The sequence below is a fragment of the Heteronotia binoei genome, chromosome 1, assembly GCF_032191835.1.
Source record: "Heteronotia binoei isolate CCM8104 ecotype False Entrance Well chromosome 1, APGP_CSIRO_Hbin_v1, whole genome shotgun sequence".
In the NCBI taxonomy this organism is placed as follows: Eukaryota; Metazoa; Chordata; class Lepidosauria; order Squamata; family Gekkonidae; genus Heteronotia; species Heteronotia binoei.
The window spans coordinates 191,593,105-191,614,201 of record NC_083223.1 but is presented as its reverse complement, the minus strand read 5'-3'; the positions used below and the strand labels follow the sequence as shown (position 1 = coordinate 191,614,201).

Below are 21,097 nucleotides of genomic sequence, written 5' to 3'. Positions count from 1 at the left end.
GATTATATTCCTCAGCATCTTCTCCATTTCTGGATTACTCCAAGGTTTTACACACTGGCTGTTGTTACAACTTAAGTAGGTATGTAATGCATAAACTGGGCATTAACTATGGCTGGCAGGCAGGAGGACACATGGTGCCTGTTTGAAGCTCAGCAAGTCATATCTAGATGGGAGACCTCATGGATGCTATATAATCATTCCCTTTGAGTTCCAGGATGGAAAAAAATCTAATGTTTATGTAATAAAATGTAATAAATAAAGGGATAAATCACCTTCTTTATTGGTAACCCTGCCATTTTGCAATTTGATCTGGACTATATCCAATAATAAATTTGCACATTTTGGTACTTTGTTACTTGCACTGATATGCAATTTCTAGTTAGATCCTGAGATGGCTTTTGAAAAGGATTAGACACATTCATTGAAGACAGGTTTTGTTAATCAGCCATGACACCTAAAAACTTTAAACATCAGATGAGGAAAAGCACCTGATGTCTCAAATCCAGGAGTTTGGAAGTGGAGGTTCCACTGCACATGACACTGGAAAGTCTATGAATAGAGCTCTTAGTGATTTTTTCCCTATAAAAATCAAACATACAGAATACCTTGATTCTGTTGGGGACTGTGGCATGAAGGGAAGGAGTCTTTTAAATTTCCCCATGCACCATTTCCCCAAACTGAAACATCTTGGGGCAGCCACTCTTTGCCTCATGGGGGCAAACATTCAGGTACCTGCTTCTTGGCAGCTTGCAGAAAGAGGGAGCCACAGGTCTGATAGCGTCTGGTCTGCAGTGCCCCTGCTGCACGCATCCACAGTGTTGTTTCAATTGCAGTTTCTAGCAGTGAGAATCAGGTGCTCTGAAGATACAGTGAATGCATCTGCCTAAATGCCTTTGCATAGGAAAGTGATATACTAAATCAAGAATAGTGTGTGGGTGATTACCTCTGTCAGAGGGAAAATAACAGATATGATGGAGTCAAAGGTATGTGAGATTTCATTTTGTCTGATTATCTATTGATCAGAACCACCTTCTTTCACATGAACCTACCTGACTTGTCATCTTCGGAGACCCTGCTTTTGGTGCTCCCCTGCCTTCTGAGATTAGGTTGGTAGCAACCCTGGAGAGAGCCTTCTCAGTTGTGGTGCCAAAGCTCCAGGGAGATTTGTCTTATCTCCCTCCGCTGTTGTCTTCTGCCAGAAAGTGAAGACCCTTTTTATTTTGTTTGGCATTGCCTCACTAATCCTTATTGATGAAGAGGCTCCCTGTGTGTGTGTCTCTGTGTTCATGTGTTTTATATATGTGTGTCCATATATACACATACACACAATTAAATAAAATATATGTGTTTGTTTGCAGCTTTCTTTTGGCTTCTCTTAAACCTCTAAAACTAAACAAAGTCTGGATACATGTTTTCCAGTCATTTTTTCCAGGTTTCAGCTGTACTGTGGATGGAGCTATATCCCTTCATGAGGGAGTAGAGAAAAATATCCAAATTTCTGCAGAGGCAAGTTTTGAAGTTTTCTTAGCTGGGACCTTCCCTCCACTACAACGCAACCATGCCCTTTTGGGAATGGGTTGCACGACGGGTCAAGAAGCAACCACGACCTCTGTGCAGAAGGAGAATTTTTCAAAAGTCAAATAGTCTTCGCCAGCAGGATTACCAGACTCTACTTGAGGATTGTTTGAAGAAAAAATGTCTCTTTGAGGATGAGAACTTCCCAGCTGATATCAGGTCTATTGGAACAGGGCTGCTTCTTCAGAAACTCCCTCAGAAACTGCAGTGGAAGAGGCCACATGTAAGTGATAGGATTTTCTGTGAAAGAATGAAAGACTAATACACCAAAAAGACTTTTTACTTCACAGGCTTGGAGCCCAGGTAAATGTGACAGCAAACTTGTGACTGCTCTGAGTTTCCATTGCCATTTTACAGTAATTTTAAAACACCACAAGGCCTGCTGGATTGGGTCCTCATGAAATTTTAAAATCCCTGTAAAACGGTGACTGCAAATGTGTGGCTGCCATGTGTTTGCTGCTATGTTTAATTGTAGCTCAGAAGACTCTTCCCCACACAGGGATTGTGTGTGTCAGGTTTTCTGAATCACAGGTACACCAGGAAAACACAGAGGACAGATCACCATGTGATTTGCTATTAATTCCCAGAGGAGGTGCGGGCCCTGCGGAACCTTGATCAGTTCCGCAGGGCCTGCAAGACCACCCTCTTTAAATTAGCTTTTATGAACAGCTGAATTATAATTCTACAACGAAGAAATATCCGCCATCAGCATTAACTAGAATATAGCGTCAATGATAATGTTATGGTTTGCTTTAATTAATGCACTAACTGGTTTTTAAGGTTAAATTAATGCTCAATTTTAATGTTCTTAATGTAATTGTTTTATTAATGTACCATTGGTCATTGGGTTGTTTATTACTGTTCTATTTATTAATGTACCATTGGTCATTGTGTTGTTAGCCGCCCTGAGCCTGCTTCGGCGGGGGAGGGCAGGATACAAATAAAATTTTACTTTACTTTGCTTTACTTACTTAATTCAAACAGAACAGCATGGATGATAGTCCATATTTGGCAACTGCAGTGCTAAACCCCTGCACTGTTTGGTGCTTCCTTCTAGAAGTACCTCCTGCCCACACATTGTTTTTATGTAGTGTTGCCAGGTCCAACTCAGGAAATATCTGGGGACTTTGGGGGTGGAGCCAGAGGCAAGGTTGTGACAAGCATGATTGAAATCTGAGAGGAGTTCTTGTCATCACATTTAAAGATACTGCACTCCTTTTAAATCCCTTCATTGGAAATAATGGAGGCACCTTCTTTTGGGACTCATAGAATTGGATCCCCCCAGTCCAATCTTTTTGAAACTTGGGGGGTGGGGAGTTAAGGAGAGGCACCAGATGCTATGCTGAAAATTTGACCTCCAAAACAGCCCCCACACAGAGCCCCAGATACCAATGGATCAATTCTCCATTATGTCAAGTACCGCAAGTTCTTCACCAATCAACACACTTTTGTTTCTATTAAAGGCATTTATTGAATAAGTAAAGACATGGCAGGCAGGTCTTACTGAAACTGGAGTCAATGGCTCCTGCTCACACAGATATACCTAGGATCCGTTCATTACATAGTTCAAAAGCCAAAGTGCCAAAATCTACCAATCATCATTTCCCCCCATAAGTAATGCAAGCCCCCCTAAGCTAGCAGAAACTAGACTTGTGAGAGTCTCTGTGAGCCAGATGACATCTGTGGTCTTGGAGGCACTTGTGGCTAGTTCGCAGGGTGGAAAGATACATAATATATTGCAGACATAACAGACCAGTATGTGAAAGTAAAGTGATAGCAGCTAAGCGGGACCCCAAAGGTTACTACAGGTTATATACAAACTAGGGTGGCCAGATCGTCCCGGTTGCCCGGGAAAGTCCCGATTCTGGCCCCCAAATCCCGCCTCCCGAGCTGGCTATACCGGGACCATTAAAAGTCCCGGTTTAGCCAGCTAGAGGAGCCGGCGGGCCGCGCGCACGGGCAGGGAAGGCGGAGAGTGAGGGAGCAAGCGTCCCTGCGCGTGCGCACGGCGATTGGCGGGCTCTGCGCATGCGCCAAATGCCGTGCGCACGTGCAGGGACGGTCCCTCCGTCACTCGGCGGCCTGCATTTCCCTCCCCTTCCCTCCCCGACCCGCCGGGAGGCTGCCTGGGCCGCGCTGCGGCCCGGCGGCAGCCTCCCTTGCCCTCCCCTTCCCTCCCCGACTCACCGGGAGGCCGCCCGGGCCGCAGCGCAGCCCGGCGGCGGCCTCCCTTGCCTTCCCCTTCCCTCCCCGACTCACCGGGTGTCATGGGTGCTGGGGACCCTTCAGAGGAAGTTGAGTCTGATGAGGAAACTGTGCCCCTGCCACCTGCACCAGTGCCCCTGCCTCCTGCTGGAGAAGATCCCAGCCCCCCTGCCTCGCCCTCTCGGGTGGCTCGTGTGCGTGACCGCCTCCGGCAGGACCTCAGGGATCGGAGGAGGGCGGCACGCTCACAAGCAAGACGCTCCCTGAGCCCTGAGTTCTGAGAGGATTCTGGCCCTTCTAAGAGCAAGGATGCTTGAGTGGTAACAGGATCCTGGCTGCCTCCCTGAGCCAGCAATTAGCCCAAACGGGCAACAGCCAGCAGAGGGCTATATAGCTGTGGGCTTTGGGAGGAAGCTTTGTGGAAGCAACTAGTCATCTCCCTGACATTCTAGCATCCACTCCGGCTTGACTTTGGTTCCTGACTCCCTGACTTTGGCTTTGGACTTCTGGACTCCCTGACCTCGGCTTCTGGACCTCAGACCTGCGATACTTCTACAGTGATTCGGATTTGGCGCCTCGGACCCTCCTGCTTACTGGCTACAGACCTCGGACTGCCTCTGGACTTTGCCTGACCCGGCCCCAGCCGTGACAGATTGCTTCCACCGACAAACACCCACTCCACAGGATGGATGCTGAAGCAAGTGAAACCACAGAACTACTGGCTGCGCTCCAAGCCCAGGTACAGCAGCTAACACAGGCAGTAGTGCACTTGCAGCAACAACCTGCGGCCAGTGCTCCAGCCAAGTGCCCAGTTCCCCCACCTGACAGATTTGGGGGTGCCGTGGAAGAATTTCCTGCCTTCCTAGCACAGTGTCGGCTGTACTTTGAACTGAGAGCACGGGACTTCCTCAATGACAAAACCAAGGTGTGTTTCGTCATCAGTCTGTTAAAGGGGCAGGCGGCCAAATGGGCCACACCCTTACTGGTCGCGTCCTCTCCCCTACTGACTGATTACCAGGGGTTTGAGGCCCACCTGTCTGCTGCTTTCTCAAACCCAGTCCAAGCAGCCACAGCCAACCGGAAGATCAGGGCACTGAAACAAGGCAACTCCTCGGTGGCTCAATATGCCACTGAATTCAAGCTCCTGACCCAGGACTTGGCGTGGAATGAGGCTGCCCAGATGGACCAGTTTACTGAGGGGTTGGCAGAGGAGGTCCTGGATGAACTGGCCAGGGTGGAGCAGCCACCCACGCTCCAAGAACTTATCACCCTCTGCCTCCGCATCGATGGCCGCCTGGAAAGTCGCCGCCAAGCCAAGACCAGAGGGCGCCAGCTCCCTGCGCCGTGCTACCTGGCTCCTCGCCCGTCCCCAGCTAGTACCAGCACCAAGGATGAGCCTATGCAGCTTGGAGCTGCTCGACCCCGCCTGACCCCAGAGGAAAAGACCAGACGCCGCACGCAGAATCTGTGCCTCTACTGCGGCACGGCAGGCCACTATGCCTCTGGCTGCCCTGCTAAGCATCGGATACCTGGACCTTCGCTGCCACCGCCGCCAAAAGGGCAGCCCCAGGCGTAAGTGGACCCCCCAGCCTGGGGCGACTAGCTGGGTCCTCCGAACAGCGGGCTGATACCCCAGGGCCATTCCTGCTACCAGTCAAACTCCGTCTGCCTGACGAACGCTGGCTGTTCGTGTATGCCATGCTGGACTCGGGAGCGGCCCACTGTTTTATAGATGCCGCCTTTGTGAAGCAGCACCAGATCCCTGTGCAGACAAAAGGGATTCCGTCGCTGGTGGAGGCTATTGACGGGCGCCTCCTCCGTTCTGGCCCCGTCACCCAGGAGACCTGTCCCATCACCTTCCACGTCCAGCAGCACCAAGAACAGCTGCGGTTTGATGTCGCCCGCATGCCTCGCTTCCCGCTGATTCTAGGCCTTTCCTGGCTGAAGCTGCACAACCCCATCGTGGACTGGGCCCAGCAGGAACTACGCTTCCGAGACCCATGCCCCCATCTGACTCCTCCCACCACTCTAGCAGCTGGCATCCCGAGTGGTGGTCCTCAGCTCCCTCAGAAGTATGTGGACTTTGCTGATGTCTTCGAAGAGACAGGAGCTGATCAGCTTCCCCCTCACCGGCCCTACGACTGTGCCATTGATTTGGTACCTGGGGCACCACTCCCGGTGGGGCGTCTGTACCCAATGTCGGAGCCGGAGTTGGCAGCTCTGCGAGACTTCCTGGACAAGAACCTGAAACGCGGATTCATCCGACCCTCAACCTCTCCCCTATCTGCTCCAGTGCTCTTCGTGAAGAAGAAAAGTGGGGAGCTCCGGCTGTGCAATGACTACCGGGCCCTGAACAAGATCACCATCCGCGACCGGTACCCTCTACCACTGATCCCTGAACTCTTGGATCGCCTAAAGGGGGCCCAAATCTACACCAAGCTGGACCTCCGTGGAGCGTACAATTTGGTGCGCATACGGCCCGGAGACGAATGGAAGACCGCGTTTGGGACCCGATACGGGCAGTACGAGCACCTGGTAATGCCCTTCGGACTGACCAATGCCCCCGCTGTCTTCCAGAGGTTCATGAATGACATATTCCGGGACCTGCTCGACCGCTTCGCGATCATATACCTGGATGACATCCTAATTTACTCCAGCAATCCTGCCCAGCACGCCGAGCACGTCCGCCAGGTCCTGCAGCGCCTACGAGCCCATGGTCTCTACGCCAAGCTGGAGAAGTGCGACTTCGACCTGCGCTCCGTCGAGTTCCTTGGGCACATCGTGTCACCGCAGGGGATCCTCATGGACCCGAAAAAAGTAGAAGCGGTCCTGACCTGGCAGGCTCCTCAGAATCGCAAAGACCTGCAGCGGTTCCTCGGTTTTGCCAACTACTATCGGCAATTCATCCCGGCCTACGCATCCCTGACCACACCCCTGACTCAACTACTCCGCCCCAAAGAACCCTTCCACTGGTCCCCAGAGGCCGATAACGCCTTCTCCACCCTGAAGACTCGCTTTGCCACCGGGCCACTCCTGAGATACCCCGACCCCCAGCTTCCCTTTACGGTGGAAGCTGATGCCTCCAACGTGGCCCTGGGAGCAGTGCTGTCCCAGCGCGAGGAGCCGTCCCAGCCACTACAGCCCTGCGCCTATTACTCGCGGCAGCTCACTGCTGCAGAGAGGAACTATACCATCTGGGAGAGGGAGTTGCTCGCGATCAAGGCGGCGTTTGAGGTTTGGCGACATTACCTCGAAGGGGCTCGCCACCCTGTTCAAGTGCTCACCGATCACCGGAACTTGGAACACCTCCAGACCACCCGCCGTCTCAACCAGCGCCAGATCCGGTGGTCCCTATTCTTCTCTCGCTTCGACTTCCGGATCTCCTACATCCCCCATACCCAGAACCGGAAAGCAGACGCGCTCTCCCGGAAACCGGAATACGCCCCTGCCTCAACTGAGACCGCGCCCGCTGCTCCAATCCTGCCGCCCTCAGTATTTGCAGCCACCTCCACTTCACCAGCACTCGTGGAGGACATTCGGGCTAGCCAGGCCAATGATCCCTGGGTCCAGCAACACCTCCAGGCTCTCCAAGATGACCCAACAGGGGAGTTCACGACTCGAGGCGGCCTCTTGCTACACCGCGAACGCCTCTATGTGCCGCCCGGGCCCTTGCGGGCAGAAGTGCTACGCCTGACCCACGACTCGTTACCCGCCGGGCACTTTGGACAGCATAAGACCACCCACTTGCTGACAAGGGAATTCTGGTGGCCACGAGTTCGCGCTGATGTTGCCCGCTATGTCAGCTCCTGTGACGTCTGCCGACGGGCCAAAGACATCCCAGCCAAACCCTCAGGGTTGCTGCAGCCCTTGCCCACATCTTCAGGACCCTGGGATACCATCTCTATGGACTTCATCACGGAACTTCCACGCTCCAAGGGTCAGACTTGTATCTGGGTGGTCGTCGACCTATTTACCAAGATGGCCCACTTTGTTCCGTGCCCGAAACTCCCCACAGCTCAGGAGACGGCCCAGCTTTACCTGCAACACATCTTTCGTCTGCATGGACTCCCAGCCCATCTGATCTCCGATCGGGGCCCTCAGTTCTCCTCTCGGTTCTGGCAAGCCCTCCATTCCAGCCTGGGTACTCGAGTGCACCTGTCCTCGGCCTACCACCCACAGACAGATGGCCAGACAGAGCGCACCAATGCCACGCTAGAGCAATATCTCCGCTGTTACACCTGTTACCAGCAGGATGACTGGACCACTCTATTGCCCCTAGCGGAGTTTGCATACAACAACGCGGTCCATTCATCCACCCAAATGACCCCGTTTGCTGCAACCTACGGGTACCACCCTCGGTTCTTCCCAGCGATCCTACCACCCACGAATGTCCCCGCCGTCGATGCCTACCTGCAAGAACTCCGTGCCAGCCAAGACTTGCTCCGAGAGCAGCTACAGCAAGCCAAGGAGGCATATAAACGGGCTGCGGACCGAAAGAGGCAAGAAGGCCCTCCAGTGCAGCCGGGGGATCAGGTGTGGCTCTCAACTCGCTACCTGCGCCGGCCTGGTCGGTCTCACAAGCTGGATGCACGGTTCATTGGACCCTACCCCGTCGTTGAACAAATAAACCCCGTCGCCTTCAGGCTCCAGTTGCCACCCCACCTCCGCATTCACCCCGTGTTTCATCGCTCCCTCCTTGTTCCGGCTGCACCCCCTGACCCAGCTCGGACTCCTTCCCCACCGCCGCCACCACCAGTGTTGGTGGATGACGAGGAAGAATATGAGGTGCGCCAGATCCTGGACTCCCGGTACCATCGTGGAGGCCTCCAGTACCTGGTGGACTGGGAGGGATACGGCCCAGAAGACCGGTCTTGGGAGCCCGAGGACAATCTTCATGCCCCGGACTTGGTGCACCAGTTCCACAACGACCACCCCGACCTTCCAGGTCCCTCGACGGAGGGGGGCCCTGGGGGGGGGGATAGTGTCATGGGTGCTGGGGACCCTTCAGAGGAAGTTGAGTCTGATGAGGAAACTGTGCCCCTGCCACCTGCACCAGTGCCCCTGCCTCCTGCTGGAGAAGATCCCAGCCCCCCTGCCTCGCCCTCTCGGGTGGCTCGTGTGCGTGACCGCCTCCGGCAGGACCTCAGGGATCGGAGGAGGGCGGCACGCTCACAAGCAAGACGCTCCCTGAGCCCTGAGTTCTGAGAGGATTCTGGCCCTTCTAAGAGCAAGGATGCTTGAGTGGTAACAGGATCCTGGCTGCCTCCCTGAGCCAGCAATTAGCCCAAACGGGCAACAGCCAGCAGAGGGCTATATAGCTGTGGGCTTTGGGAGGAAGCTTTGTGGAAGCAACTAGTCATCTCCCTGACATTCTAGCATCCACTCCGGCTTGACTTTGGTTCCTGACTCCCTGACTTTGGCTTTGGACTTCTGGACTCCCTGACCTCGGCTTCTGGACCTCAGACCTGCGATACTTCTACAGTGATTCGGATTTGGCGCCTCGGACCCTCCTGCTTACTGGCTACAGACCTTGGACTGCCTCTGGACTTTGCCTGACCCGGCCCCAGCCGTGACACCGGGAGGCCGCCCGGGCCGCAGCGCAGCCCGGCGGCGGCCTCCCTTGCCCTCCCCTTCCCTCCCCAACTCACCGGGAGGCCGCCCGGGCCGCAGCGCAGCCCGGCGGCGGCCTCCCTTGCCTTCCCCTTCCCTCCCCGACTCACCGGGAGGCCGCCCGGGCCGCAGCGCAGCCCGGCGGCGGCCTCCCTTGCCCTCCCCTTCCCTCCCCGACTCACCGGGAGGCCGCCCGGGCCGCAGCGCAGCCCGGCGGCGGCCTCCCTTGCCTTCCCTTTCCCTCCCCGACTCACCGGGAGGCCACCCGGGCCGCAGCGCAGCCCGGCGGCGGCCTCCCTTGCCCTCCCCTTCCCTCCCCGACTCACCGGGAGGCCGCCCGGGCCGCAGTGTCATGGGTGCTGGGGACCCTTCAGAGGAAGTTGAGTCTGATGAGGAAACTGTGCCCCTGCCACCTGCACCAGTGCCCCTGCCTCCTGCTGGAGAAGATCCCAGCCCCCCTGCCTCGCCCTCTCGGGTGGCTCGTGTGCGTGACCGCCTCCGGCAGGACCTCAGGGATCGGAGGAGGGCGGCACGCTCACAAGCAAGACGCTCCCTGAGCCCTGAGTTCTGAGAGGATTCTGGCCCTTCTAAGAGCAAGGATGCTTGAGTGGTAACAGGATCCTGGCTGCCTCCCTGAGCCAGCAATTAGCCCAAACGGGCAACAGCCAGCAGAGGGCTATATAGCTGTGGGCTTTGGGAGGAAGCTTTGTGGAAGCAACTAGTCATCTCCCTGACATTCTAGCATCCACTCCGGCTTGACTTTGGTTCCTGACTCCCTGACTTTGGCTTTGGACTTCTGGACTCCCTGACCTCGGCTTCTGGATCTCAGACCTGCGATACTTCTACAGTGATTCGGATTTGGCGCCTCGGACCCTCCTGCTTACTGGCTACAGACCTTGGACTGCCTCTGGACTTTGCCTGACCCGGCCCCAGCCGTGACACCGGGAGGCCGCCCGGGCCGCAGCGCAGCCCGGCGGCGGCCTCCCTTGCCCTCCCCTTCCCTCCCCAACTCACCGGGAGGCCGCCCGGGCCGCAGCGCAGCCCGGCGGCGGCCTCCCTTGCCTTCCCCTTCCCTCCCCGACTCACCGGGAGGCCGCCCGGGCCGCAGCGCAGCCCGGCGGCGGCCTCCCTTGCCCTCCCCTTCCCTCCCCGACTCACCGGGAGGCCGCCCGGGCCGCAGCGCAGCCCGGCGGCGGCCTCCCTTGCCTTCCCTTTCCCTCCCCGACTCACCGGGAGGCCACCCGGGCCGCAGCGCAGCCCGGCGGCGGCCTCCCTTGCCCTCCCCTTCCCTCCCCGACTCACCGGGAGGCCGCCCGGGCCGCAGCGCAGCCCGGCGGCGGCCTCCCTTGCCTTCCCCTTCCCTCCCCTACTCACCGGGAGGCCGCCCGGGCCGCAGCGCGGCCCGGCGGCGGCCTCCCTTGCCTTCCCCTTCCCTCCCCTACTCACCGGGAGGCCGCCCGGGCCGCAGCGCGGCCCGGCGGCGGCCTCCCTTGCCCTCCCCGACTCACCGGGAGGCCTCCAGCGACCAGCGCCGGCCTCTCCGCCGCCTCCCCGGCCTCCGGACCAGCCCTGGTATCAGGTAAGCAGGGCAGGGAGGGAGGGGGCCGAAAGCGGGGGGGGGGGCGGCTGGCGGGAGGGGGCGGCCTTCCTTCCCTCCCTCCCTCCCTTCCTTCCTTCCCTCCTTCCTTCCCTCCCTCCCTCCTTTCTTCCTCCTTCCTTCCTTCCTTCCTTCCTTCCTTCCTTCCTTCCTTCCTTCCTTCCTTCCTTCCTTCCTTCCTTCCCTCCCTTCCTTCCCTCACTCCCTTCCCTTCCTTCCTTCCCTCCCTCCTCCCTTCCTCCCTTCCTCCCTTCCTCCCTTCCTTCCTTCCTTCCTTCCTTCCTTCCTTCCTTCCTTCCTTCCTTCCTTCCTTCCTTCCTTCCTTCCTTCCTTCCTTCCCTCCCTCCCTCCCTCCTCCCTTCCTTCCCTCCTTATGTTCTTATGTAACACAGAGTGTTGGACTGGAGGGGCCACTGGCCTGATCCAACAGGGCTTCTCTTATGTGACACAGAGTGTTGGACTGGAGGGGCCACTGGCCTGATCTAACAGGGCTTCTCTTATGTTCTTATGTGACCAGAGTGGTGGACTGGATGAGCCATTGGTCTGATGCAACAGGGCTTCTCTTATATTTTTATGTGGCACAGAGTGTTGGACTGGAGGGGCCACTGGCCTGATGCAACAGGGCTTCTTTTATGTTCTTATGTGACACAGAGTGTTGGACTGGAGGGGCCACTGGCCTGATGCAACAGGGCTTCTGTTATGTTCTTATGTGACGCAGAGTGTTGGACTGGATGGGCCACTGGCCTGATCCAACAGGGCTTCTGTTATGTTCTTATGTGACGCAGAGTGTTGGACTGGATGGGCCATTGGCCTGATCCAACATGGCTTCTCTTATGTTCTTATGTGACAATACTGACTTTGGTGGACCCAAGCACTGATTCAGTGTAAGGGAGCTTTGTGTTTGTGTCTTCTGGTGCAATTTTGTTCTCAGATCCTGTATTTACTTCATCAGTATATGGGATAAGGCACTTTCTCAACTGTGCTGCATAATGCAGCCTATTTATTTTGTCCTGTTTGCTCTGTTGGCTCTATCTGCGCCACCTTCATCACTTTCGGGGTGTGGATCCCCCAGTGGGGTGGTCTCCCGACTCCCTCCGCCGGCTGTCTCTTATAGCCCTGCGCCCCCTCTTTCATTTGATATGTGTCCCGTGCGGGTGCCACCCTCCCGCCGGGAGATGCCGCAAAATGAGCCCCCTTGAGGCTTATGGCGGCAGGGCTCGGGGGAAGCGAGCTAGACTGCTGTTCTTTTGAGGGGTTATAGAGTGTTTCGAGCCCCTCCCTGTGGCATCCGTCCCATCGTTGTGGGACCCAGGGGGCCGGCGCAGCGGCCTGCCGAAGCAGCCTGTCACTAATAACACAGGTCGAGATGCGGAAGTGACTGACAGGCTGCTTCAGCGGGCCGCTGCGCCGGCCCCCTGGGTCCCACAATGATGGGACCGATGCCACAGGGAGGGGCTCGAAACACTCTATAACCCCTCAAAAGAACAGCAGTCTAGCTTGCTTCCCCCGAGCCCTGCCGCCATAAGCCTCAAGGGGGCTCATTTTGCGGCATCTCCCTGCAGGAGGGTGGCACCCGCACGGGACACATATCAAATGAAAGAGGGGGCGCAGGGCTATCAGAAACAGCCGGCGGAGGGAGTCGGGAGCCCACCCCACTGGGGGATCCACACCCCGAAAGTGATGAAGGTGGCGCAGGTAGAGCCAACAGAGCCAACAGGACAAAATAAATAGGCTGCATTATGCAGCACAGTTGAGAAAGTGCCTTATCCCATATACTGATGAAGTATATACAGGATTTGAGAACAAAATTGTTTCCGGCGGTGATATTTGGGGGATTTTTGGGGACGTCACAGGAAGTGCTGTGAAGTCACTTCCTGTTTCCGGCAGTGGCATTTGGGGGAAATGATGTCATTTGGGGGAAATGATGTCATTTGGGGGAAATGATGTCACAGGAAGTGATGTCACTTCCAGCTTCCGGCAGGTGGCGCGGGGAAATGATGTCACAGGAAGTGATGTCACTTCCCGTTTCCGGCAGTTGGTGCGGGGGAAATGATGTCACAGGAAGTGCTGTCACTTCCTGTTTCCGGCGGTGGCATGACATCACCGGAAGTGACGTCACCGGAAGTGACGTCACTTCCTGTTTCCGGCGGCGGGCGCGCTTTGCGCGCGCACACCCCTACCTTCCCCCCCCCCCCAAGGTGTCCCTGGCTGGCCTTCAGACATTATGGCCACCCTAATACAAACATAACTCCTGTCTCCAAAGTTTATAGTAAGAGGCACTCTTGATACATTATACCCTGTGGCAGGGCTTCTTTTGGGGGGGTAGAAAACCCCCCAACAGGGACTCATTTGCATATTAGGCCACACCTCCTTTTGCCAAGCCAGCTGGAACTGCATTCCTGCTCAAAAATCCCCCTGCCATATGGGGATCGGTCTCCATAGGGTATAATGGAGTGTCCAGCAGACATTCAAACCCCACTCCTGCTTTCTGGTAACCCTGAAGTGGGGGTAGGGCCTCCAAACCAGGGGATCCCCTGCCCACAACTGGGAATTGGCAACCTTATTTTCTTGGGAGAAACTGCTGCCAGAATTACTGCATTCAATTCACATGATTTTTAGCAACCTTGAACCACATTACCAGACAACTATTTACAGGGCTTTTTTTCTGGGGAAATGTAGCAGAATGGAGTTCTGGATTGGGTTGCCAATCCCCAGGTGGGGGCAGGGGATCCCCTGGTTTGGAGACCCTCCCCCCGCTCAGGGTCGTCAGAAAGCGGGGGGAGGGGAGGGAAATGTCTGCTGGGAACTCTATTATTCCCTATGAAGATTTATTCCCATAGAAAATCATGGAGAATTGATCTGCAGGTATCTGGGGCTCTGGGGGGCTGTTTTTTGGGGTAGAGGCACCAAATTTTCAGTATAGCATCTAGTGCCTCTCCCCGAAATACCCCTCAAGTTTCAAAAAGATTGGACCAGGGGGTCCAATTCTATGAGCCCCAAAAGAAGGTGCCCCTATCCTTCATTATTTCCTATGGAAGGAAGGAATTGAAAAGGCGTGCCGTCCCTTTAAATGTGACCAGGGGGTCCAATTCTATGAGCCCTAAAAGAAGGTGCCCCTATCCTTCATTATTTCTTATGGAAGGAAGAAATTGAAAAGGCGTGCCGTCCCTTTAAATGTGATGGCCAGAACTCCCTTTGGAGTTCAATTATGCTTGTCACAGCCTTGATCTCGGCTCCACCCCCAAAGTATCGTGGCTCCACCCCCAAAGTCCCCAGATATTTCTTGAATTGAACTTGGCAACCCTAGTTCTGGAACCTCTATGTGGAAACAAAATTCTCAAAAAATATTTAAAAGTTCATGAGGGACACCCTTGTGTTTCTCCTTCATTTCCATCTTGAGAGTTCTGGCACCTTTTTTCCCAGGAAAAAAAAAAGTCCTGACCATTTCAATAGGTATGTAAATAAAAAGGAGACAATAGGAATACGGAAGGACAAATGCTATTGGGTTGCAAAGGACTCCAGCATCATGACTCCTCTTTTCTTTTTTTTTGAGGGGAGGCAGAATAAAAGTGTTTGAATAAAATAGGACAGAAGCAGGTAGACAGTGATGTGATTTGATTGATTTAAGCATTGAATTGTAAGATTTGTAATTTTGCAGATTTTCTTTTCCTTTTTATTGTTGTGGCCCATAAATCAGTGTAGGAGTTCCTTCCAGTTTACAGTCCCAGGGTGGACAGGAGGCCCAGTTTTATCATTACATCTTGAGTACAGAAACATCAAGAAGCACAGAGTCATCCAGAGCTAACACTGAGTGACTGGGTCTATATTTTTAGCTCTAAGGAATTGCTTATGCTGTCATAAAAAATGTACTTTTGCCACAGGGCATTGTTCAAAAAATAATTTCACAGGCCTCATTTATGCATTGCAGCCTGGAGCATAAGACTCTGTGGCTTAGCATTTTCTTTTAAGATTGTCACTTTATTTTATTGTATTTCAGGAGCTGCATGAGACTCCAGTGTTTTATGATGCAAATACCAAACGTCTTGCTCTGTGTCAAGGACTGATAGGTATGGGCTCCCGTCCCCTTGTTATGGCTGTGGTATATGGTGTATAACAACTGAAACAGGTTATCTAAATTGTATTGCCAACTCCAAGAGGCACTGATTGGGTAAACAAGGATCATGCTGAAGTTTAGGCAGATTTGCTAGTCCTGCTGCCTGAGATGCCAGGGACTGAGCCTTGGCCTTCTGCTAGGGCTGCCAATTACAGGTTCAGAAGTCCCTGGAGAGCTAGATGTGGAGCCTAGAGAGGGCAGGGGCGTAAGGAGAGGAAGGACCTCAGCATTGCATAATGCCATAGAGCCCACCCTCCAAAGCAGAATTTTTTTCTAGGGAAACTGATCTCTATAGTAGGGTTGCCAGCTGCAGGTTTGAGAAATACCTGGAGATTTTAGGAGCGGAGCCTGAGGAGAATGGGGTTTGAGGAAGAGAAGGACTTCAGTGGAGTATAATGCCATAGATGCTACCCTCCAAAGCAGCCATCTTCTCCAGGGGGACATATCTCTTTCACCTGGAGATCAGCTGAAATCCCAGGAGACTTCCAGTCACTGGAGGTTGGCAACCCTATCTTTGTGGCCTGGTGCTTTGTTGTAATTCTGGGGGATACTCAGGCTCTACTTGGAAGCTGATAACCCCAGCTTTTGCATATAACTGTATCTCCAAGCAGCTGCAAGTCAGACCCCTGGACAGAGGGATCAATAGTTTGGTTCAGTATAAGGCAACTTCAGCAGCATGTGACCTTTGTTCAGAGATTCTCTTTTGTTTCATGGCTGGTAGCTCTTGATTTTCATGAATCTGGATATCATACCTGGGAGCCATCATCACTTCCTTTAGAATTACCTCTCTTTACTATCACTCATTTGTTTTTCTGTAGAGTGATGATGGAATTTTTTAAAAAGGATCTAAGACACCAGGCCAAATATTCAAAAGTGAAACTTTCTGGACAGAAAAAAAGCCAAGGATCTATACAGCATAGAAAAGTTTGAAAATACCCATACACAGTAGATGATTGTATTGAAAGCTAATTTCAAAATGCATTATTTCATTTTTTAAATTCTGTTTTTATTTTTATTTTCCAGCATTCTCAACACATTAAAGCAATAAATTACATATATCAAACAGCAATTAATCTCACATTCAACATTTCCTAGGATCAGATATCTTATATCTAACAGTTATCCTTATAGCTAATTTAATAATTTACTACAATCCTTATATTCTTATATCTAAATTGCACCATACAACTATAAATTACACTTGATTATGCTTGTACATATACAGCTAAGCAGTGAAATATTTCTTCAACTAATTTCGTCTCAAATTCAAATAATTAGAAATATATCAGGTTTTGGTAATATTTATTCTTATGTATATCAAGGTCTGTTAAATAGGTAACAGTAGGAAACCATAACTCCACAAAGGCCTCCTGAGATTTGCAGGAATTTATTTTCCCAAGGTAATCCCAAAGTCTATCTTTAAGTTTAATCTTAATTGCAATAAAGACATTACAAAATAGATTTTAGATGCATTTGCCCTAAATACTTAGTTCCATTCTAATGGTAATGTTTTATACATATCTGTATTATCTTGTCTCAGTACTCAAAAGTGTTACATGCAGATCTTTTGGTCTATTTCCTTTCTTGGTACAGGAGACTGCTGGTTTTTGGCTGCTTTGGAAGCTTTGACTTTTCATCAAGATATCTTGTCTCAGGTAGTGCCACAGAACCAAAGCTTTGAGAAGAAGAAATATGCTGGCATATTCCATTTTAAGGTGGGCATCAGTACCCTAAAGATGGCTTCATCACTATATCACCTGTTAGGTATATCTTCTTAGAAGACGTCCAGCTATGCATAAAAATATAGATTCATCAATTAACCAAATTAATTAAGGAACAACAACTAAAAATGGCTTAATGAAGCTGGAAAGTGAAGTTGAGAGCAGATTAAATGTTAAAGAGGGATAAGGAGGGAAATTGTCCTGCGGAAGCTCTGAGAACTTAAAAGGAAAAATTTACAGGAGTGGGATGAGATTTCTGAGTTGTCTTCTCCTTGATTCCTTGGGTCTCCTCTCCAGCTGGTAAAAGTCTGATGGCATAAGAATGCAAGTAAGCTCATTAATATTAACATTGTATTAATTATAAATGTAATTAATAAATCTGCAACTCGACAAAATCCAGCCTGTATCATGTAGTCCATGTGGTTTCTAAATATACATATACAAGAGAGAGAGAGAGTACTAAAAGAAAGTAATTCCAGTGTTAGTTTTTCTTGGGATGTATTCTACTTTTGCTGCACAAAGTAAAAGTCAGATTCCTCATTAATAACATATTTCAGAATGCTTTAGATTGCCAGAACTTTCCAACTGTGAAAATACAAAAATGACTTTATTGTCACTCAAGATACTGACATTTTTGAACAGCCAAAAATGAGAGTAAATACATGGAAAGAGGATCACTTTAATTTGACATGTCAAATTTGAATACCAGCTTCATAATAGAAGTGACATGAATCCATTGTTTTGATCCATTTCATCTGGTATCAGGTATAGTTATGTAACTGAAATGGTCTTGGTTGCCATGGTAGATTATGAACACCAGGAGACAGATGCAGTAATTCTCCTGACCCTTTTGGAGATCCCGGGGAGGCTGTGGAAACTGTGAACCTGGGGCATTATTGGGATGGATGAAGGCTAACTAAATCCTGACAAAATGGAGGTGTTTACTGGTGATGGAAGTATTTGACCCAGGAACTGGGATGTATCCTGTTCTGGATAGGATTGCACTCCCACTAAAGAGACAATTCAAGGAGCTGGCATTGACCTTTAAAACCCTATATGTCTTGGCCCAGCCTATCTGAAGGACAGCCTTCTCCCATATGAACCTACCTGGTGTCTCTGGTTGCCTTCAGAAATTCTGCTTCAGGTATCCCCTCCATCTGAGACTAGATGTGTGGTTACCAATGAAAGGATCTTTCTGGTCATGGCACCAAAAGACATTATAAAGACTAACAAGTTTAATGTAGTCAGAGCTTCAGTCAGATGCAGCTTTTACAGTGCTATTCTAAGAATCGTATTCCCTAACCCTTCTAATCCAATAAACTTCAGTAGATTTAGAAAGGTGCAACTTTGTTTAGGATTGCACTGTTAATCTTTAAATTTGAGATATTGAATGTGGCAAGCTCATTGCAGTTCCAAATTCCTATCTGAATAATTGTTTCACTTCTTCGCAGGAGACCCTTGAAACAAATCTGAGTCTCATCTAGCCTGAATGCTACTGCTTTGATTATGTTCTTTTTGCTGCAGGCCTGGTTTTGTCAGTGGGTTGCTTTTCTCTCTCAAAAATGTTGACTACTCTTAGAAACATCTATGGGCTCACCCACTAGTTAAGATTCATATGTTCCTTTTGTTTTCCAGTTCTGGCATTTTGGCAAATGGGTTGATGTGGTGGTAGATGATCGACTGCCAGTAAATGAAGCAGGTCAACTTGTTTTTCTCTCATCTGTTTACAAGAACCTGTTCTGGGGGGCTCTTTTGGAAAAGGCTTATGCCAAGTAAGTATTTTGCAAATATTATTCAAGGAATTATCTGTATGTAAGATGAGACACATGACCTATCCTCAAATCTTTGGTTTTGTTCCTTGGTACCTACCATGCAATTAGTTGCCCAAATAAATGAAAAATGTTTGCATTGACTTTCTCTACAGGCTGTGTGGTTCCTATGAAGATTTACAGATTGGACAAGTATCAGAAGCTCTAGTGGACTTTACAGGTGGGGTTAACTTCATAATAAAACTGGATGAAGCCCCACCTGACCTCTGGGATATATTGACAAGAGCAACTTACAGCAGATCTCTGATAGGCTGCCAGACCTACTTAGGGGTGAGAGTTATTACCATTATTAATAATCATATTTGTATGCCTGATCTTTCCTCCAAAGAGCCTGGGATGGTATTTTTAGAGTTTATCCCATTTTATCATTGTATTTCCCTGTAAGTTGGCCGAGAGATAGCAACTGGCTCCAAATCACCACTGAGTTTAAGAGCTGGCCAATGATATCTTTTTATACCCCAAATTAACACTTTGTCTATTAAAGTATAATGGCTCTTGATCTGTTACATAGTGTTACATAGATTTCAGGTTGAGTTGTCACCCTGAAGAAATTTTCCCTCTTAATGTGAACCTCAAAACAACTGTTTAGATCTCCAGCCCTCATTCCTCTGTCAACTTCCATTTGTGTGTAGGCTCTCTGTGGTCAGATATTGCTGTTGCCAGATACTGTTGTGGTGTAATAAATAATTACACCAAGTAATAGATTCAACTCCTGCTGTGCTTCTGCTGTAATCATACACATCCCAGGCTGTGAAACGAAGGCCTGTTTACAGCTGCAGTGTGCTGGTGGGGTGGAGTTAATGGCAAATACCTCCCCAATGTGGCATTTATAAGCAGAGTCTTTTGCATTGGGATTTGGTAGATGTCATCCTCAGAGAAGGATTCCCAACTTAGGTCACACACATGGTCTTAACACGATCATGGAGAAAAAGGACCTCCAGTCTTATCAAGTCCATAGCCCAAGGGGTCTGGAGACCAACTCCTATGAGGAAAGGCTGAAGGAGCTGGGTATGTTTAGCCTGGAGAGGAGACAATGGGGAGGTGATATGATAACTATCTTCAAGTGCTTAAAAGGCTTCCCCTTCCGAATGATGTTGAGACGCCTGGCGGCCAGATGAAAAATTTACTACCACTTCCTAAGTGGTCGCTTTTTGAGCCGGGTAGAGTGGCCTGAAGGAAGGGATGAGTGTGGGATAGGGACAGGCGGCAGATGTTGCCATCTGCAGGGATTTTTTGGGCCAACTTCAGAGGCGTCTCTGAGTCAGCCCAAAGTGCCGGTCTGTAATCAGCCTGAGAGTAGATTTAGGAATTCAGCACGGTGCATTCAAACAGTGGCCTGGCAAATGCCACAATGAAATTTAAAGACAATAATATCCAGCAACTGTGGTTAATCTCCAGTGGTTGGAAGTCCCAAGATACAGCAAATTGGGAACCCTGCAAACAACAACTGAATGGCCTACATTTGTCTAATCCCTTTACAACTGTTTATGCTAATAGGCATTATAGCATCCCCTGGCAATAATTCTGTCAGTTAATTGTGTGTTGAGAAAATAGACAATTTTATTTGTCTTTATTTTTTTAAAGAAAAACTCAGCCTATTAATTTGATTCTGAGTTTTTTTGTTGTGCTGAGAGAAGAGAAAGTGAATAATTTGTCACCATCCCATCTCTTCACACCACCCATGATCTTGCAAACTCTTATTCATGCTCCACCTCAGTCTTTTTTTAAAAAAAAAACCCTGAATGCTTTTCTTCACTTAGCAGATGAATCATTCCCCCTAACTTCATAATAGGCTAAACAACTGTCAAAGGAAAATTATAACAATATGGCTTCTCCCCTACACATACCTTATTACATCTAGGCTTCCAGAAAGCCAAAGAAATAGCCAAGCAACAGATCTGGAATGTTGCCCTTCAGCCCAATAGGACCTGTTTGCAGAGGTACCCTGCTGCAATGCAGCATACTAAGAATTTTTTGCCTCAGAGATTCCTAAGTACTGGAGAATCTTCACTTTGACATGTTTCACTGCCTTGCCCTCAGTTTTCTGGGATGCAGATACCCTTGCATTCCTTACTCCCAGGGCTTTTTCTTTTTTTAGCAGAAACTCCTTTGCATATTAGGCCACACACCCCTGATGTAGCCAATCCTGCAAGTGCTTACAGGGCTATTATTACAGGGCCTACTGTAACAAGGATTGGCTACATCAGGGGTGTGTGGCCCAATATGCGAAGGAGTTCCTGCTACAAAAAAAGCCCTGCTTATTCCCAATGGATTTGTTCTTGCCAAATGGGGAAGGTTGAGACAGTTGATCACCTATTATTACACTGGTATACGTTCCCAATGCATTACATTAACTTCTTCTTCTCCTCCTCCATGCTACACTTCCCTCCTCTTTTCAAAATTCTCTAAAAAAAAATTACTTGTAATGCAACAAAAATGCTCAACA

General features: G+C 50.5%; 1 protein-coding gene across 1 annotated transcript in view; it reads left to right on the top strand.

The window, feature by feature from the left end:
- The first annotated feature begins 1,520 nt into the window (after window positions 1-1,520).
- The window catches only part of LOC132576080 (calpain-14-like), a 66,968-nt gene continuing 47,391 nt past the window's right edge, over window positions 1,521-21,097 (top strand). Inside the window, exons 1-5 of the mRNA XM_060244914.1 lie at window positions 1,521-1,798; window positions 14,985-15,054; window positions 16,695-16,816; window positions 18,458-18,594; window positions 18,747-18,921. Of these exons, the coding sequence (XP_060100897.1) occupies window positions 1,559-1,798; window positions 14,985-15,054; window positions 16,695-16,816; window positions 18,458-18,594; window positions 18,747-18,921 (744 nt within the window). The 5' untranslated portion in view covers window positions 1,521-1,558. The remainder of the gene's footprint in view (window positions 1,799-14,984; window positions 15,055-16,694; window positions 16,817-18,457; window positions 18,595-18,746; window positions 18,922-21,097) is intronic.